An 18,393-nucleotide genomic window follows, 5' to 3' on the forward strand; every position below is an offset into this window, starting at 1 on the left:
TTTTGGGGGGGGGGGGGGGGAGAGGCAGTGGTCAGCAAGTCATCTCATTAATAAAAAAATGGTAATTCACTACAAAAAGATTTCTTCCTCTCACTAAAAAAGGGGGTGGCAGTGGTCAGCAAAGTCATCTCATTAATAAACAAGGTTACAAAAGACAGTTTGTGTGGAAACACAAACTCAAAATCGGCCCCCGAAGTAAAATGTTTTACATAATTCGGATAATCCTTCAGAGTTGAAGATAGTTTACTTCCTAGTCCAAACCTCCCGCAGGACGACGGGGGATGGGAGCAGGCAGGGTTTGAACCTTCGATCGTCGATAAATCCAAACGACAGTCCAGCGCGCAAACCGCACGACCAGTGGTCCACCCAGGTAGGCTTCAATATTTAAAGAAAGAAAATCCGAATGAAATTATATCAAAGACAAATGAGATATAAGAATGGAGAAAGAAGGTTAACAGATCTTGTGTAGTGCCCCAACCGTCCTGCAGATCAAAGGATACGTGAAAGTGAATGTAAAGTTAGATGTGAACCTGGCCTAACTAGTTTGTGGTCTATAGGGCAGATGATGTAAAGTTCATCTGTTTTTGTGGCCTACGGTTAACGAGGGTGTCATGTAGCCAGCACAACGACCAACCGCCTTTGCTTTTCCCCAACTAAAGTCAGGTACCCATTAGAGCTGGGTAGACTCAGAAGTTGAAAATCTCAGTCTTCACCAGGATTCGAACCCGGGACCCTCGGTTCGAACTAAATAAGTTAATTGTTTTGAAAAGGCTCGATCTCATATTTGAATCCTCTTTTTTTTTTTTTTTTTTTTTTTTTTAGGATACCTCAGCTTTTTAGCTTTTGACTTCAGTTGTCGAGCTGTTTACATCCTAGGAATCCTTGGGCCTTTGCCTCTTTTCTTTGCCTCTTTTTTGGGCATTGCCTCTTTTTTGGGCTATTGGCCTCTTTATTGGGCTTTTTTTTTTTTTTTTTTTTTTTTTTAATAATAATAAAAAAAAAGGTGCATATTTTATTAGTAAGCGTACAAATTAAGTAGTTACATTTTAAAGTACAATGATTGCAAAACATAGCAATGCATATAGTTACATTTAGATATGGCGTTATTTTTTCCAATAGCATATAATGAATATTTTTGAAATTTAAGGTCTTAAAATATATGTGGTGAGAATGTCAACAATAGGTAATTAAATAGAAACAATCAAAGAGTGAAAGTAGAAACTTAAATGATATTAAAACATTTTAAACATCGTAGTCACATTTTTTTCCACTTTGTCTACATTGCTTATGGTTGTTTCCTTTGTGCTTTGCTACATTACCCCAGTTCTTTATATTAACTTCTATCGAACATGCATACACATCTATGTGTGTACACACTTATGCGAACATAGGCATTTCAACTTTTATATTGTTTCTTTTGTTGTCTCCCTTTTAAAGACAATTTTTGATTTCCTCCCTTGAGATTTGGAAAACTACTTCCTCATCATCAAGGTGGAAATCCTGTCTGCTAGAGTCAGTATATCGGGAGTTTCTGTTCAGAAACAATTTCTCTGTGGCTGGTCACAGGGACCAATTAGAGTCGTACTGAAAGTTATTTTATATGTATCTTTTTATCTCTATATATATGTATATATATATATATATACTTTTTTTTTCTTGAATATTTTCCCCCTTCTTTTTTTTCCCCCTTTTTAAATTTTTACTCTTCCCCTCTTTAATATATTATTTCTCTGTAGACTGCACAAGCATGCGCAATATTGACAATGATAGTGGAGAATTTTTTATTATTTTTTTTTTTTTACAACTTTTGACAATGAAACTAAATACTAATTTAGTAACAATTTGTTGTAGAAGCTTGTTGAGATATGAAGTTATGTTGATGCTCAATATTAGAAAAACAGAAGAAAAATAATATATGTACAGACTGTAAACGTTTGCAAGGTAGTAAGAAATAATGTATTTGTATGTAGACTGCACAGGTATGCACAATACGGAAAGTGGTGGTATTTTTTCAATATTCGTAAAAAAGTTACTATGAACATAATTGTTAAAAAGTACAAATTTATACAAAGAATTGTTTGCTTAGATATCATGTGGTCATGCCTGATTCTCAATACAGTAACAACAGAAGAAAAACAATGTTTACATAAAACGTAAAGGTCTGCCCTTGTTCTTGATTTCTTGGAGTTACTCTTTTCTTTCCCTTTTCTTGGGTTTTCACGTGTTCGCTCCTGGTTCCTCATGCGTCCCGAGACATGACGTTAAACTGCGCTCCTCTTTCCTTAGCACTTTTGGAGCTCAAAAGTGCCCTACTTCTTTTCTATCATTGTGTCTGCCTCCTCTTTTCCTAAGTCTGCCTTCATTGATCATCACACTGTCTCCTTAACTTTAAATTCTCACTACGTCCTAGACCAGTCCGTTTGCCGTGGACTGCGACGGGTAAGGGGGGATAAAGAGATCCTGGTGTTTGAGTGGTGGCTATCTGAGGATAAACCACAACAACACAATACTTTGGCTCCAAGTTCCCCTAGACCTGAGACCCAGATGGCCCGCTCTGGGTCAACCGGCTGGTCATGCCGAGCTACCAGCATAGGTCGTCGACCTATGCTGGAGGGCGGTGGCTGGAGGGTCAATCAGGGAGCTGCTGTATCGGACACATGTCCGATGTAGCAGCTGACTGAGTATAGCACCTGTGTAGCCCTGACGGGCTCATTCTGGACATCCGAATGGCCCGTCCCCTTGTTGGACTCGATGGCGGGTGGGGAGCACAGGTGCCGAATTAACCAAAATATATATGGACAAAAAAACACACACAAAACTACTTGCCCCAGACCTATGTCTGGGCAAGAAACGCCGAATCGACGATAAAAAAGAGGAGGTCCCAAAAAGCTGTGCCACCTGGCCATCATTTCTGGTGGTTAGATGCACAGAGGAGGGAAAAAGCCTGACCAAGTTGAGCCCTTTTATTATCTATAAGGGACTCAAGTCAGTAGTGGGAGAGCCCAAGAGTGTGTCTAAGCTACACAAAACAATGGAACTACTTGTAGAAGTAGACAGCAAGACACACTCTGATGGGCTTTTAAGATGCAGAAGACTCTGTGATCTCCAAGTGGAAGTCATGCCACACAAGAGTCTGAACACCAGCAGAGGTGTAATCAGCTCTAGGGACCTACTGGAATGTTCCGAGAAGGAAATAGTGGAGGGCATTGAAGGAGTCACCCATGCCCGGCGCATTACCAGGCGCAGGGAGGGTGAGGAGGTCAAAACCGCCACTATTATCCTCACATTCGGAACTAGGACACCGCCAGAGTATGTGAAGGCAGGATACCTACGAGTTCCAGTGAGGCCCTACATACCTAACCCCATGAGGTGCTTCAAGTGCCAGGGTTATGGACACGGCGCGGCAGTCTGCAAGAGGAACACTGTGTGTGCCAGATGTGCTGGAGAGGGTCATGAGGACAAGGGCTGCACAGCCCAGTTCAAATGCCCAAACTGTCAAGCTGGCCACTCAGCCTACTCCAAGGACTGCCCTGTGTGGAAACAGGAGGTTGCCGTGCAGGAGTACAAGGCAAGAAACGGATGTACCTTTAGCCAGGCGAAATCGGCTGTACTGGCCCTACCCAAGGGCCAATTCGGCTTGACAAAGACCTACGCCCAGGCTGTTGCTAAGAAAGGAAGATCCATAGCCACACAGACGGACACATTGACCCCACCACCCCCTCCTCCTCCCCCAACTCAGAAGAAAACACCGCCAAAGAACACACCTCTGAAGAAACAAGAAAGCCCTGTTGTCATGCTAAAGAACAGGTTCTCTGTGCTCGCTGATGAGAGCATGGAGACTGAGCAGCATGTCAAAACCAATACTCCGGGAGAACCCGGAGACATCATGTCTGACACAGGTTCTCCTCAGAGAACCCAGCCAGACACCCTAACCTCTACCGAGTTAGAGGTTGACCAACTCCCTAAGGGGAGAAATCAAAGCGGAGAGGATGCCCGAGGTGAGAGAGGAGGAAATAACTTCCGCTCTAACCAGAGGGATCTCCCCTCTCCAGAGAGAAAGACTTCCCCCAAAAGGGGGTTGTCCTCCTCTCCATCCAAACCCAAGAATAAAAATACCAAGGTCACTGGAATAAAGGGAAACCCCTCCGGAAGCCTCCCAAGGCCAAATAGCTCCAAGTAGGTCATCTAGAATAAGCCATGGATTCCAGAATTGTACAGTGGAATTGTAGAGGCCTCAAGGCCAATTACGAGGAAATGCAGCTACTGATGGACTCTGAGACTCCTGTAGCTGTCTGCTTACAGGAAACATTTCTGAAAGATTGCATCAGCTTCCGAAGCTACCGTGCTTACACCAAGAATGTTGAGGATGCAGAGAGAGCATCAGGTGGAGTCTGTATCCTTGTGAAGGATAGCATCCCCCATGAGAGGGTAGAACTACAGACCACACTACAGGCCGTAGCATCTAGGATAACCCTTCACAAGGTTATCACTTGCTGCAGCCTGTATCTACCACCAGGCGCTCCATTAAACCGAACAGACATGGAGGACCTATTGAAACAACTCCCCCGGCCTTATTTAATCCTTGGGGATTTCAATGCCCATAACACCATGTGGGGATCCAACAATACCGACACAAGAGGTCGTATGCTGGAGGATATCTTCCTCCAACATGATTTATGCATACTTAATGATGCATCACCGACCTACTTGCACCCAGGAACTGGATCATTCACATGCATTGACCTCACCGTATGCGTCCCCGGACTTCTGGACGATTTTAAATGGTCAGTTAGCAATGATCTACGGGGAAGTGATCACTTCCCAATCATCATTACTAACAATCTCCCTTCATTGGGACGACCTCAGCGGTGGAAACTGAATAAGGCCGATTGGGAACAATTCCAAAAAAGATGCTCTGAGGATATCACAGAAAATATCCTCCATGAACAGAACCCAGCTGATACCTTTGCTAGCAAGCTACTAAGTATAGCCAGGAAAGTTGTACCCCTAACCTCTGCAAATCCAAAACGGCCTAGCAAACCATGGTTTGATACAGCTTGCAAAAGTGCTATTGGTGATAGGAAAAAACGACTGGCTGCATTTATAAAGAATCCTTCCCAGGAAAACCTAAAGCTATTCAGGATAGCTAGAGCAAAGGCTAGACAAACCATACGGTCAGCCAAAAGGAATTCCTGGAGAAGTTTTGTCGGCAGTCTGGATGCCAAAACTTCTGCTAGAGCGGTTTGGAAGGCAGTAAGGCGAATCAAAGGGAAAGAATCAAATGCAATAGGGCATTTGAAAAACCAAGGACGAACTGTCACGTCCCCCAGAGAAATAGCTGACTGCCTTGCATCCTCAATAGCAGAAAAATCATCCACTGCACACTACACGCCAGAGTTCCAAAAAGTCAAAACCAGGGAGGAAAGACACCCCATTGATTTCAGGTCGAGAACAATGAAGACTACAACAAACCGTTCTCGCTTGAGGAACTGAGGGAATCGCTGGACAAGTCACATGACACAGCGCCTGGAGAAGACGAAATCCATTACCAGTTCCTCAAGCACCTTCCCGAACCCTCATTGGCAGTCCTGCTAGGGGTCTATAACTGTGTGTGGCAAACAGGCGCTTTCCCAAACAGCTGGAGGAAAGCCACAGTTATACCGATACCTAAACCGGGAAGAGACGGCTCTGACCCAGCTAACTATCGACCAATAGCACTAACAAGCTGCATCTGCAAAACCATGGAAAGAATGATTAACAGTAGGCTGGTCTGGTACCTGGAAAGGAATAAAGTGATCTCAAACTACCAGTGCGGATTCCGGCAGGGGCGGACAACAACTGACCACCTGGTAAGGCTGGAAGCTTATATTAGAAATGCATTACTCAGAAGAGAACATCTAGTAGCTGTATTCTTCGATATAGAAAAGGCCTATGACACAACCTGGAAAAATGGCATTCTACGTGACCTGGCGCTTATGGGGCTTAAGGGACACCTCCCCCGTTTTGTGGAGGAATTCCTGAAAGATCGAAAATTTCAGGTTCGAGTGGGCAACTCTGCTTCTGACACTCATGACCAGGAAATGGGTGTACCCCAGGGCAGCATTCTGTCAGTCACCCTGTTCAACATTAAAATAAATAGCATCATAAATGCGCTGTCCCCTGGCATAGAGTGCTCTTTGTATGTTGATGACTTTGTCATTCTTACTTATGGGAAAAACATGAACACCTTAGAAAGGAAATTACAGTTATGTTTAAACAAAATTCAGGGTTGGGCAAACTATAATGGTTTCAAATTCTCAGACTCCAAAACAGTTAGTATGCATTTTTGTAATCTAAGGGGACTCCACCCAGACCCTGAACTATTTATACACAAAAAGAAGATCCCTGTCGTGAAAACTACAAAATTTTTAGGCCTCACCTTAGATTCCAAATTTAATTTTCTCCCCCACATTAAGGAACTTAAGAAGAAATGCCAAAAGTCATTAAACATACTAAGAGTACTCAGCCATACGGACTGGGGAGCTGACAGAGATACCTTGCTGCTGCTCTATCGGAGTCTAATTCGATCCAAGCTAGACTACGGATCCATAATATATGGAGCAGCAAGGAAGTCGTACCTAAAAATACTGGAACCAATACAAAATGCTGCCCTGCGTCTCTGTCTCGGCGCGTTTCGTACATCACCTATCCCAAGTCTTCATGTGGAGGCTGGAGAACTCCCCATGGATATAAGAATGAAAAAGCTTGCAATGCAGTATATAGTCAAGCTAAAATCCAACCCCACGAACCCTGCTTTTGACTCCATATTTAACCCCACAGAGGTAGAATTATACAATCGAAGGCCTAACGTCATACAGCCGTTGGGCCTTCGAATGAGAGAACCCATCCAAAATTTAACCCCACCCATTGACCAAATCTCTAAAATAGAAACCCCTCAGAATCCTCCTTGGCTAATGAATAAACCCAAATTAAATTTATCCCTCCTTAATTTCAAAAAAGAAAATACAGACCCAAGCATACTACAAGTCCACTTTAGGGAACTGCAGGAGAGCTACGGAGATTGTGGCACCATCTACACAGACGGATCCAAAATGGAGGGAAAGGTCGCGTGTGCCTGCTCCTTTCGGAACAAAACAATCTCCCGTAGACTCCCCGATGGCTGCTCCATCTTTACGGCCGAATTGCACGCAATATTGCTTGCACTTATGGCCGTAAAAGCATCAGAAAGGAGTAAATTTATAATCTGCTCCGACTCCAAATCTGCATTGCAAGCTTTGGGGCGGATGAAGACTGACATCCCATTGGTACATAAGAGCCTGAAGCTGTTGGACCTAATAACAGCCGACCGTAGGGATGTCACCTTCATCTGGGTCCCCTCCCATGTTGGCATTGAGGGAAACGAAGCCGCAGACAGAGAAGCAAAGAGAGCCCTAAATCATGCGGTGTCAGGAACCCAAATTCCCTACTCGGACCTGAGACAAAGTATTGCCTCTGCCACCTATCGAGAGTGGCAGAACCGATGGGAGGCTGAGACTCACAGTAAACTCAGGCAGATTGTGGCGGATGTCAGGTGGCGGCCCACATCTAAGGGTCTGACAAGGCGTGGTAGCACAACCATGTCCAGACTTAGGATTGGCCACACCTACATCACGCACTCTTTTGTACTGAAGAGAGAGGAGCCCCCACTTTGCGAGTACTGTGACTCTCGCCTCACCGTGGAACATATCCTCGTTGATTGCCCCAGATACCAGGATGTCAGGGCGAAATATTTTAGAGCCACTAATCTAAAAACACTATTTAATAATGTCGACCCTGGGAAGGTACTGGGCTTTATTCGGGAAGTGGGGCTATCTACGAAGATCTGATTTCTGAATTTGTGAACATGCACTATTTACATTAGATTTTTACCAAATATTTAAATTTTTACTACCTTTACTATTTTAACTGTGAATAGACCTTGATTTTAATTATATGACTGTATAGAATCTGGCCCTTGTTGTTTAGAGAGAGAGTGGTCCTTGAGGGACTGCAGGCACGACATGGCCTAAATTGTGCCGATGTGCCTCAAATCAACAAATCAAATCCTGGTTCCTCATTGTTTTTTCCGTTCCTTGACTTGACGGCCTAATGTTCCATTTCGATATGATTCTCTGTTTTAATCGAATGAGATCTCTCGTTTTCTCCTGCCTAACTCGCTCGTCTTTGTAGATCAAAACTTTGGTTAAAGTCTTTACAGTCACAAGGTCAAGGCGTGGCCTTCGTGATTGTGTACTGTCTTGAATTGTCTTAACTCTTGTCAATTTTAAGGGGCGATCACTGTTTTTTTTAATTTATTTGGAGTACTAGCTTTTTTAATGATATGGTTACAGGGTCTTTTAACATACAAAAAGGATCATTTAGGATATATATCTATACACACGCATACACACTCGCATACACATATTCATATATATATATTCCCTTTTCTTTAAGTTAATGGACAATCTTGGTATTTTTATGTAGCGCTATATTGTTTCACTTTGCGTTCAATAATTTTCTTAAAAATGTGATCTAATAATACTTTGGCATATTGTTTATTATGGTAGACAATTTGTAAGTAGGTATTCCAAATAAGGTTTCTATATTCTGATAAAATAATTACATTGATGTCTCTTAGTTTTTTATTTATGGCTTTAGGTACTTTGTTAAAGAAAATAGCAGTATTTACATTTGCACAGGTTTGACTGTTTGCGTCAATAATATCTTCTAAAGTTTTTTTTGCTTCCTCAACCAGCTCACATTCACTAAATAAGTGTTTCTCTGGGTTATGGTTTTCTTTTTTACAAATTGCACAGGTATATTTGGACCCTGTTGTAGTTGAAAGTCTTCCTTTTATTGGGGTCATCCCGAAGAGTAATCTGTAGGCCACTTCTCGTGCTTTGGGTGTTATGTATTTGTTGTGTAAATGCGTGAATGTGTCTGTCCAGTTGGTTGGTTTAACCCCTAACTCCCTGACCCACTTTATTCTAACTTCTAGGTTTTCTTTCAACTTGTCTCTGAGTATAGTGTATATTGTTTTTGAGTCGTGGTGTGTTATGTTTTCATTGCTGGGTAAGTGTCTTGTGAGTGATCTATAGAATGGATGTGTATGGTTACCAAAATGATGGGGTGTGTTGTTTTGAATGGGGAGGAGTTTGTTTAGTCTAAGTCCAAAATAATATAATACTAAGGGGAAGTTATTGGGAGACCTTACTACTTTCCCTACAAATTTTATTCTAAGCGTTTTGATTTTTGTGTGAATGTCTTGTAAGCCTATACCTCCTTCTTTTTTGTCTTGTATGAGTGTTGTGTGTTTTATGTTCCTTATTGTGTTTTTGAAAATAAAATTTCTGATAGTGGTATTGATGTTGTTTATGAAATTAGGAGGAGGTTCTACTATATTTGCTAAGTAGATTATCTTCGGGATGACCAAGTTGTTTATTAATATAGCTCTCCCAAATATGGTTGTCGCCATGTACTGAAACATTCTAATCACGTTCTTTGTGTGGGCCAGAATCTCCGCCCACTGTTCACGGCAATAGTGTGCTGGGTTGCTAGTCCACACGATGCCACATACTTTTATTTCTTTCTGTATTTTAAGGTTAAAGGGAATGTTGGGGGGGATTTCCCACCTACCTAGTCCCATAATTGAGGATTTATTAATGTTTATTTTGGACCCGCTCGCCCTCCCAAATAATGTAAATTTCTCTATAATTTTAGCTATGTCTTTTTCTGAGGTGGGGAAAAGGGTGGTATCGTCGGCATAAGCCTTAATTTTTACTACGGGGGTTGTACCGGGGATTTTTATTCCTAAAATTTCTTTGTCTAACCTAATATTCTCTAACAGGGGTTCTAGGCAAAGGGTGTATAAAAAGGGGGATAGGGGACAACCTTGCCTAACAGATCTTCTAATAGAAATCTTGGTGCTTAGTGTTTGATTTATTATTAGTTGACTTGTGGCATCGGTGTAGACTAGCTTTATGTATGTTATCAAAGTCTTGTCTATGTCAGTCTTGTCTAGTATTTTGAATAAGTAGTCATGGTCAATTCTGTCGAAAGCTTTTTCTTGATCAATGGACATGAGGGCTGCTTTGAAGTCTTTGTCTTTACAGTAATATATGATGTCTCGTAGAAAGTGGTTCAGTTCGTCTATATTTTTTTCCGGGTTGCTACAGTACTGGTCTTGTCCTAGTAGGTGGGGTATAAGGGGCCTAACTCTTAAAAAAATCATTTTGGTCAGCAGTTTATAGTCAGCATTTAAAAGGGAAATGGGTCTAAAGTCACTAGGTGTTGTGTTGTTTTCAGGTTTTTTTGGTAATAGTGTGATGTATGCAAGATTAAAGTCTGCAGGCGTCTGTCCTGTTTCTAACATATCATTGTATAGTCTTAGTAGTAGGGGTCCTATTTGGGAGAAAAAGGTTTTATAGAATTCATATGTTAAACCGTCTGGGCCAGGGGATTTGTTATTTTGTGTTGTGTCTAAAGCAGCCCTCAGCTCCTCTAATGTAAAGGGTCTATTTGTCGTTTGTTTTTCTGATGGAGGTAATGTTTTACAGTGTTTTAGAAATATGTTTTGTGCGTCTGTATCTGTTTGTTCTTCATTATACATGTTGACGAAGTGTTTTGTAAAAATTTCTATAATTTTGTCACTCTCCTGTATTTTGTTTCCTTCTTTGTCTGTTATGTTGGTTATTATTCTATTTTGTTGTGTATTTTGTTCTAGCGCCAAGTATAATTTATTAGGCCCTTCCGACATTTGGGTGTTTTTGCATCTGATTTCGGCTCCTCTATATTTGTGTTTGTATAACTCTTCAAGTTGTGTGGTTAGGTCTGTTTTTTCAATTTCATCCTGCGTTTGAGTAAGCAGATTTTTTATTCTGTTTTCTTCATTTACCCTCTTTGTTTGTTTGATTCTTGCTAAAATTTTGAATTGTTGTTTGATGGAATTTTTTATTATTGTCCACGTCTTGGTTAATTTGTATTCATTTTCTATTTCTTGTGTTGTTGCTAGCAGGAGTTGGTTTATTACTCTTTGGATTAGTGGGTCTTCCAAAAGGTTGTTGTTTAATTTCCAATGGGATTCTTTTGTTTTTTTTCTTTTTATTATTTTTTTTCCAAGTTCCAAAAGTACACCTTTATGGTCGGAGTAATGTAGGTTTCTCCTAAATGTGTCACACTAAGTATGTTGGTGTCCGTGGGTGCGTAAAAACGGTCAATTCTGGTTTCAACCTGGTAGGATCTGTGTCTTAATGTAGTTTCCTTTCCATTCGGTTCTAATTTCCTATAAGCATCTACCAGGTGGAAATAGTTTACTATTTCTCCCATGTAGTTGTGTGTTTCTGCTACCGGCTGAGAGGGTGGATATTGTGTGTGTGTGTATTGTTTGTCTAACTGTGCCTCTATAAAGTTAAAATCCCCTCCTATTATTAGTTGTTCTCCTATGTTTATGGTTTGTAGTGTGTCATTGAGGTTTTGGAAAAACTCACGTTTTTCTCTCCCTCTCTGAGCGGGTGCGTAGATATTGACTAGTGTGTATTTCTGTTCTTGTGAAACTACTCTAAGTATTACTACCCTCCCATTGTTGTCGTTGTGAGTGTGTGTGATTTTGTATCTATCGGATGTTTGTAAGATGGCTACCCCCTTATAGTCTCTGCCTAAGCTAAAATAACCTCCCATGAATCCCATGTGTGTTGTAGTTTGTTTTGCTTGATATGTGGTAGAAGTATTTGTTTCTTGAAGGAAAATAAAATCCGGTTTATATTTTCTAGCGAGATATACTATGTATTTATGTTTATTATTTAAGCTACGGATGTTGAGAGTTAAGATTTTAATGTCTGCCATGAATACGTGATGATGGGTTGTGTGTATATTCGTGTGGGTGTGTATGAATGTTTGTGATCATTTTATAAAATGTTTTTCATTAACCTGTTTTGTTGTTTATTTACTGTATGGATGTGGGGCTTCCCCCCTCGTCTATTACTAATTTAGTCGAGGAGTCGGAAGAATTCTCCTCTATCTCCCCCTCTTCTTCCCCTCTCTCTTCCTCCAACCGAGGATCTTCATTCGTCCTCTCTAGCTGTGTGTCCCCGTTAGGGTCGTCTGAAGAGGAGGATAGCGTTCTTTTTCTTGTCAATTTGGTAGGGGAAGTTGGTGTTGAACTGTCCCCCATCGTTTTCATTTTTTTGTGGGTTTTTTTCTTATCGATAGGATTTGTAGGGGAGAATCCTCAAAAAAAAATTTAAAAAAAATTTCCGCTATATAGAAAAAATGTTCACGAAAATGATGTTTATAAGATTACTATTCGTCTTAAATTAGGTCTAACATATAATGCATACTAATTAGCTTTTTCTTATAAAAAAACTGCTTGCATAATTAATTTTAAAAATTAGAATTTTCGCTTTCAGGAAAAAAAAAGTAGCCGTTGCATCAGAACTTTGGTCTAAAATATTGTGAAGTCGGATTTTCAATATCTCTTCTAGTTTACGAGATCTAAACGGGACGGACGGACAGACGGACAGACATTTCGCACAAAACTAATAGCGTCTTTTCCCCTTTCGGGGGCCGCTAAAAATGGTAATTCACTACAAAAAGATTTCTTCTTCTCACTAAAAAGGGGGGGGGCAGTGGTCAGCAAAGTCATCTCATTAATAAAAAATGGTAATTCACTACAAAAAGATTTCTTCTTCTCACTAAAAAAGGGGGGGGGGGGCAGTGGTCAGTTGTCTCATTAATTAAAAAAATGGTAATTCACTACAAAAAGATTTCTTCTTCTCACTAAAAGGGGGGGGGGGAGAGGCAGTGGTCAGCAAGTCATCTCATTAATAAAAAAAATGGTAATTCACTACAAAAAGATTTCTTCTTCTCACTAAAAAGGGGGGGGGGGAGGCAGTGGTCAGCAAGTCATCTCATTAATAAAAAAAATGGTAATTCACTACAAAAAGATTTCTTCTTCTCACTAAAAAAGGGGGGGGGGGGAGGAGAGGCAGTGGTCAGCAAAGTCATCTCATTAATAAAAAATGGTAATTCACTACAAAAAGATTTCTTCTTCTCACTAAAAGGGGGGGGGGAGGCAGTGGTCAGCAAAGTCATCTCATTAATAAAAAAAATGGTAATTCACTACAAAAAGATTTCTTCTTCTCACTAAGGCAATGTCCAGTCGTCTGTCCTTCACAAGACCCCTGAAGACAATGCCGCTTCTCTAGCAGCATTCAGAACCAATCACTACCCTCTTCCCGCAGTCATCATAGAAACACACACACACACACACATGCTTGATAAAATTCCTCCTAGGAGTCTAGTTACTTTTTAATAAGTTAGTCCTCTCGCTGTAGTCGTTTGGGTGCATATGATTTACCTGCAAAGTAGCGCCCAACAGACACATATCCACTACGTCATGTTGTAGGCTGCACTTACTTTGGGTAAGGGACTTTGAGATTTGATCCAATCTACTTCTCCGTATTGTTTTCGGCTCTATCCAAATGCATTCTCTTTCTTGGACCGTGAAAAAACATTCTTATCTCGTTGATCTGTTTTGGCTTTATGTGCAAATATGTCTAGATCAAGAAACCTCAAGAACAATAGGACTTGGTTTTCTAATTAGGACTTCGCCCTCGGTAAGATGGCGACTTGAGCTCAGGGATTCTCATCTTTGACGAATAAGTAGCCAGCTTTTTTGATGTCTCTGGTGCACAGCAGGGGTTCTCAACCTGTGGGGTCGATTGGCGATTTGCCAGGGGGTCGCCTAAGACCATCGAAAAAATGAATTTGGTTTTGTCCATTCTTCTATTGCTGTGTGTGTATGCGGAGGTTGGGGGGGGGGGGTCGCGGCAGAGTGGTGGGGTTGTAAAAAGGGGTCGCCGAGCCTAAAAGGCTGAGAACCGCTGGTGTACAGGATATAGGTAGTGTTGACAAGCTAGGTATTTTTAAACAAATAGGACAATTTTCATGCATTTTTTTCACTGTGAGATTAACTTTTCCGTCTTATCAAAAACTTTTAAGTTTATAAAGGGGAACTACTCGAGTTATTTTTTATGACATTGGCGCAACTGAAAAAAAAAACAAAAAACTAGCGGTTCAAAGATCAACTGCTAGTATAAAATGTCAATCTCTAATTTGCAAATTAAAACTTACGTGGATTTTTAAAGTCGGTTCTAAATTTCTGCACGTTCATATATCTTTGTTGTGTTTTCAGCGTTGTGCTCTGTCATTTTAGCTTTATATGTTCATACTTCACCACCCAAATTATGTTATGCTTTGTATTGCTTATAGTTTTTTGTCCTTTTTAATCGAAACGAGAAAAACTAGACACATAACGTTGGTATATTATAAGATAAGATAATCATGTATCACAATTACAACTGTAGAAGTTTGAGTGAACCAGAATTGTAAAATGTTTTATAATTTTCGGATGTTCCTTCAGAGTTGAAGATAATTACTTCCTAGTCCAAGCCTCCCGCAGGACGACGGGGGATGGGAGCGGGCAGGGTTTGAACCCGGGACCATCGATGAATCTGAACGAGAGTCTAGCGTGCAAACCACACGACCAGGCAGCCATCCTGAATTGATTCAAATTAGTATGTGCATCATGTGTTGTAACTATGTTATACTGGGGCAATGTAAAGCATGCGTGTTGCCCCTTGGGCCACCACCTTTTTGTACAGAATATTGGTTATAAGTAATTGATTTAAACTAAATTATTATTGGTCCCCGTGGGCACCCATTCTTCATATAGAATATTTTTTATAGTTAAAATTATCCCCTTGATATTATATTCTAGTCCACAATAAATACTTTTAAATTAAACCGTTAAGTTGTTCTTAGTGATAGTGTTAAAGAGTAGCATAGTGCCGTGGACACAGGAGCAGATTTCCTCCATTTATGCTAATTATATACTTCAAATACTACATAATAATTTTCTTTATGCATAGTGATCAAAACCTTTCCTTATAGCATAAGTACAATTATTAATTTACACAATCCCTCCATTTGTACAGTCAGTAAGTACTACTTAATAATTTTTTTTACATAGTGATGAAAAACCTTTCCGTATAGCATAACTACAAATATTAATTTACATTCTATCCAATAACATATATGAAGATTAAAAGATATTGTTATGTAATCATGTACTTTTGTGGCTTATTACACATTTCCATTTATGTATTCATGCGAGTTAAACTTTGCCTAACTAGTTCAATCATACTGTTTAAAGTTTACCTAATCTTTCTGTGTAATCCTACATTTTAAAGCTTGCCTAACAACATGTCTATGTAATCATACGCTTTAAAGCTTGCCTAACAACAGGTCTATGTAGTCATATATTTTTAATTTTGCCTAACAACATGTCTATGTAATCATACATTTAAAGGTTGCCTAACAATTCTATGCAATCACAAATTTAAATCTTGCCTAACAACATGTCTATGTAATCAAACACTTCAAAGCTTGTCTAACAACATGTCTATGTAATCAAACACTTCAAAGCTTGTCTAACAACATGTCTATGTAATCATAATTTAATGGTTGCCTAAAAGGTCTATGTAATCACAAATTTAAAGCTTGCATAACATCATGTCTATGTAATCACACATTTGATTTGCCTAACAACATGTCTATGTAATCACACATTTGATTTGCCTAACAACTTGTCTATGTAATCACACATTTGATTTGCCTAACCACATGTCTATGTAATCCCACATTTAATTTGCCTAACAACATGCCTATGTAATCAAACACTTCAAAGCTTGCCTAACAACATGTCTATGTCCTCCCACAGTTGAAGGATTGAAAGCGGTGGAGATTGAGAAATGCAAGTCCGAGATCTCCTACATACGGGACCAGCTGTGGAACGCCCAAAAGAAGTACGTTGATTTCAATAGGTTAAGGTATGTGTTAGAACTAACCGAACCAGTAGGTAACCATTTTATGCTAAAAGGTAGCTGAAGATAACGGCAATCCTATGAGATGGTCGAAGGATAGCAATATTTTAAACTGTTTATAAACGGTTACCCTCAACCTGCACCCCCCCCCCCCCAAAAAAAAAATTAATTTCTTAAACAATCATTGAAACTAAAAAAGGAGTATTTAATCTTAGAAAACTAACATATTCATCTAAAATAAAAATAGTCAATAGAATATAAAATGTATACCTATATTTAAACGTCTCTGTAAATCACGTCACATAAAACTGAGAAAATCTATAAAGAGATATTCCCAACGATCTACACCAACTGACAGATTTCTTGGAAAATCGTTAGATATGAATACTATAATAAATCAATCTGTCTTCTTCCGCGCTTGACTACTTTAAATTAAGCTCATTATCCACCATTAGGGTATTGATTCTGTCTATTAGCAGCCATTAGCCAGATTTTCTTGTTTCGGCCACATCTAACCATATCAGCCAATCTGGCATCATCTTTTCCTTCAAAATTATGGAGCCTTATCCATGTGTAAACATATTATCCTAACGGCCTAGCATTTTTATTTCTTTTCGCCAAGAATTTCTTCTCTTCGTATTTAAGACCTTTTTTCTTTTCGCTTTATTTTATAGCCACATCTAGATCCATTTTGATGAAATTAGATCTTCACGGTATATCTTCTGCTCTGGCCAGCTTTCTGCTGATGAAATGTAGATCTAGTCTCTGTTACAGTGTATGCCATGATGGAAAAATAGAATAATTTCTCCTCAGCAGGAGCTGTCGGCCATAGTGGCAGCTTAGCTAAACATGTTACTAGATTGAGCCAGAGAATCTATGCTCAGCGGTTTTGAGAAGATATTTCACTTATTAAACATTAGTTTAAGTTAGGCTCATTTTAACTGAAAGTAGCCATTTTTTTAGCATATTTTAACTGAAAGTAGCCCTTTTTTAGCACATTTTAACTGAAAGTAACTCTTTATTAGCACATTTTAACTGAAAGTAGCTAAATTTAAGCAAACTGAAAGTAGCCAAATTTAAGCACATTGTAACTGAAAGTATCTAAATTAAAGCACATTTTTACTGAAAGCTAAATTTAAGCACATTTTAAAATGAAAATATCTAAATTTGGCAAATTTTGACTGAAGGTAGCTAAAATCAGGCGCATTTAACTAGCAGACGATATCCATAGGATGGTTTATCTGGCAATGTTTTTCTTCCCTGTATTTTACCTAACTTATAAGAGCCTGATGCTTTTTCCATATCCAGCCCTGCTCCCAGTGACGAGAAGTAGGTCAGATGTTAAAGATTTTAATCACACATCACTGACAGTATCGTCAAGCATGGCATAATATTCAAATTTTAATCACCTCTTTGGGATCACATCTCTTTCTTAATGTATGTAATTTAATAAAATATCTCTATGCTAACCGGGCATCATAAACTAGACTAGGTGACGCAGTATGTAGCTACTATTTTTTGTTTCTTATGACTTGAAGAGCATCAAACGGGTTGCGTTAATCAGTGAGGAAAACCAAAGGCTTAAGAGAGTTAAAGTCCTTAATTAACACGCATCCACTAAGCTAAAACATAATATGCATAGGGCGCAATACCATATTTTTTGAAGGAACCACTGTGATATATAAGATAAGATAATGAACATATGTCTGCACTATTCACATACATATGCACTATTCAGATGTAGTCATAAGACCAATGGAATTTGTAGAAATAAATTAGTTGATAGAAACATTAATATCTTTGATAGAGTAGCAGAAAAAGGCTGTTAGAACAACTATCAATACTCCATTATATTACTTTGCTGCTTAAGTTTGCTAATGTTTTGTTTTAGTGTATTTAATGCAGTTTACTTTTTAATTTTTTATTTAAGAAGATTCGTTTGTTTTTTTTTCCCATATATATTTAGTTCAATTAATTTGATGTACTTTGATCTATGAATAGAATAGTACAACTGCAATGATGAGCAACAATATGCCCCATCTAAGGGCAATAATTGAATGTTTTCTTTTTAATTTCAAAGTATTATAAGTATACCAAAAAGAAAATATTTTTATTAGTTGTATGTAAAAACATAAAGACCTTTTTAATATCTAATTACCTCAATTATATTATGTACAATAACGCACATTTATTTCATTCTCAGATCCTCTGCAATCTTAAGTTGATTCTGTCGATATTATAAATAAAGTGTTATTTAGTTTGTTCAAAAAAAAAAAAAAAGATACCATAAAATTCGTTGGCTTTTTTTTTATGCAATGTATTTTTGGATAATAAAGTGGAAAAAAAATATTTTTAAAATTGGGTTTCACTCAAATCTTGAATAAGGAACCTTTTTTTAAACCTTATGGGACACTAGGCAGTAAACAATTTACGACTGTACATACAAAATAAATATGGTAAATATCTACCATAAAAAAATTATATATATATATAT

The 18,393-nt window shown here is 39.0% G+C and overlaps 1 protein-coding gene across 11 annotated transcripts in view; it reads left to right on the forward strand.

The window, feature by feature from the left end:
• LOC106073592 (high affinity cGMP-specific 3',5'-cyclic phosphodiesterase 9A-like) overlaps positions 1 to 18,393 on the forward strand; it is a 149,872-nt gene that overhangs the window by 99,723 nt on the left and 31,756 nt on the right. For 7 of the 11 annotated variants that reach the window (XM_056009794.1, XM_056009795.1, XM_056009786.1 and 4 more), the window contains exon 8: positions 15,797 to 15,905. In XM_056009794.1, coding sequence (XP_055865769.1) covers positions 15,797 to 15,905 — 109 coding nt within the window. The remainder of the gene's footprint in view (positions 1 to 15,796; positions 15,906 to 18,393) is intronic. The other 4 variants (XM_056009797.1, XM_056009792.1, XM_056009796.1 and 1 more) reach the window with 1 other exon arrangement.

The sequence above is a fragment of the Biomphalaria glabrata genome, chromosome 14 (assembly GCF_947242115.1).
Source record: "Biomphalaria glabrata chromosome 14, xgBioGlab47.1, whole genome shotgun sequence".
In the NCBI taxonomy this organism is placed as follows: Eukaryota; Metazoa; Mollusca; class Gastropoda; family Planorbidae; genus Biomphalaria; species Biomphalaria glabrata.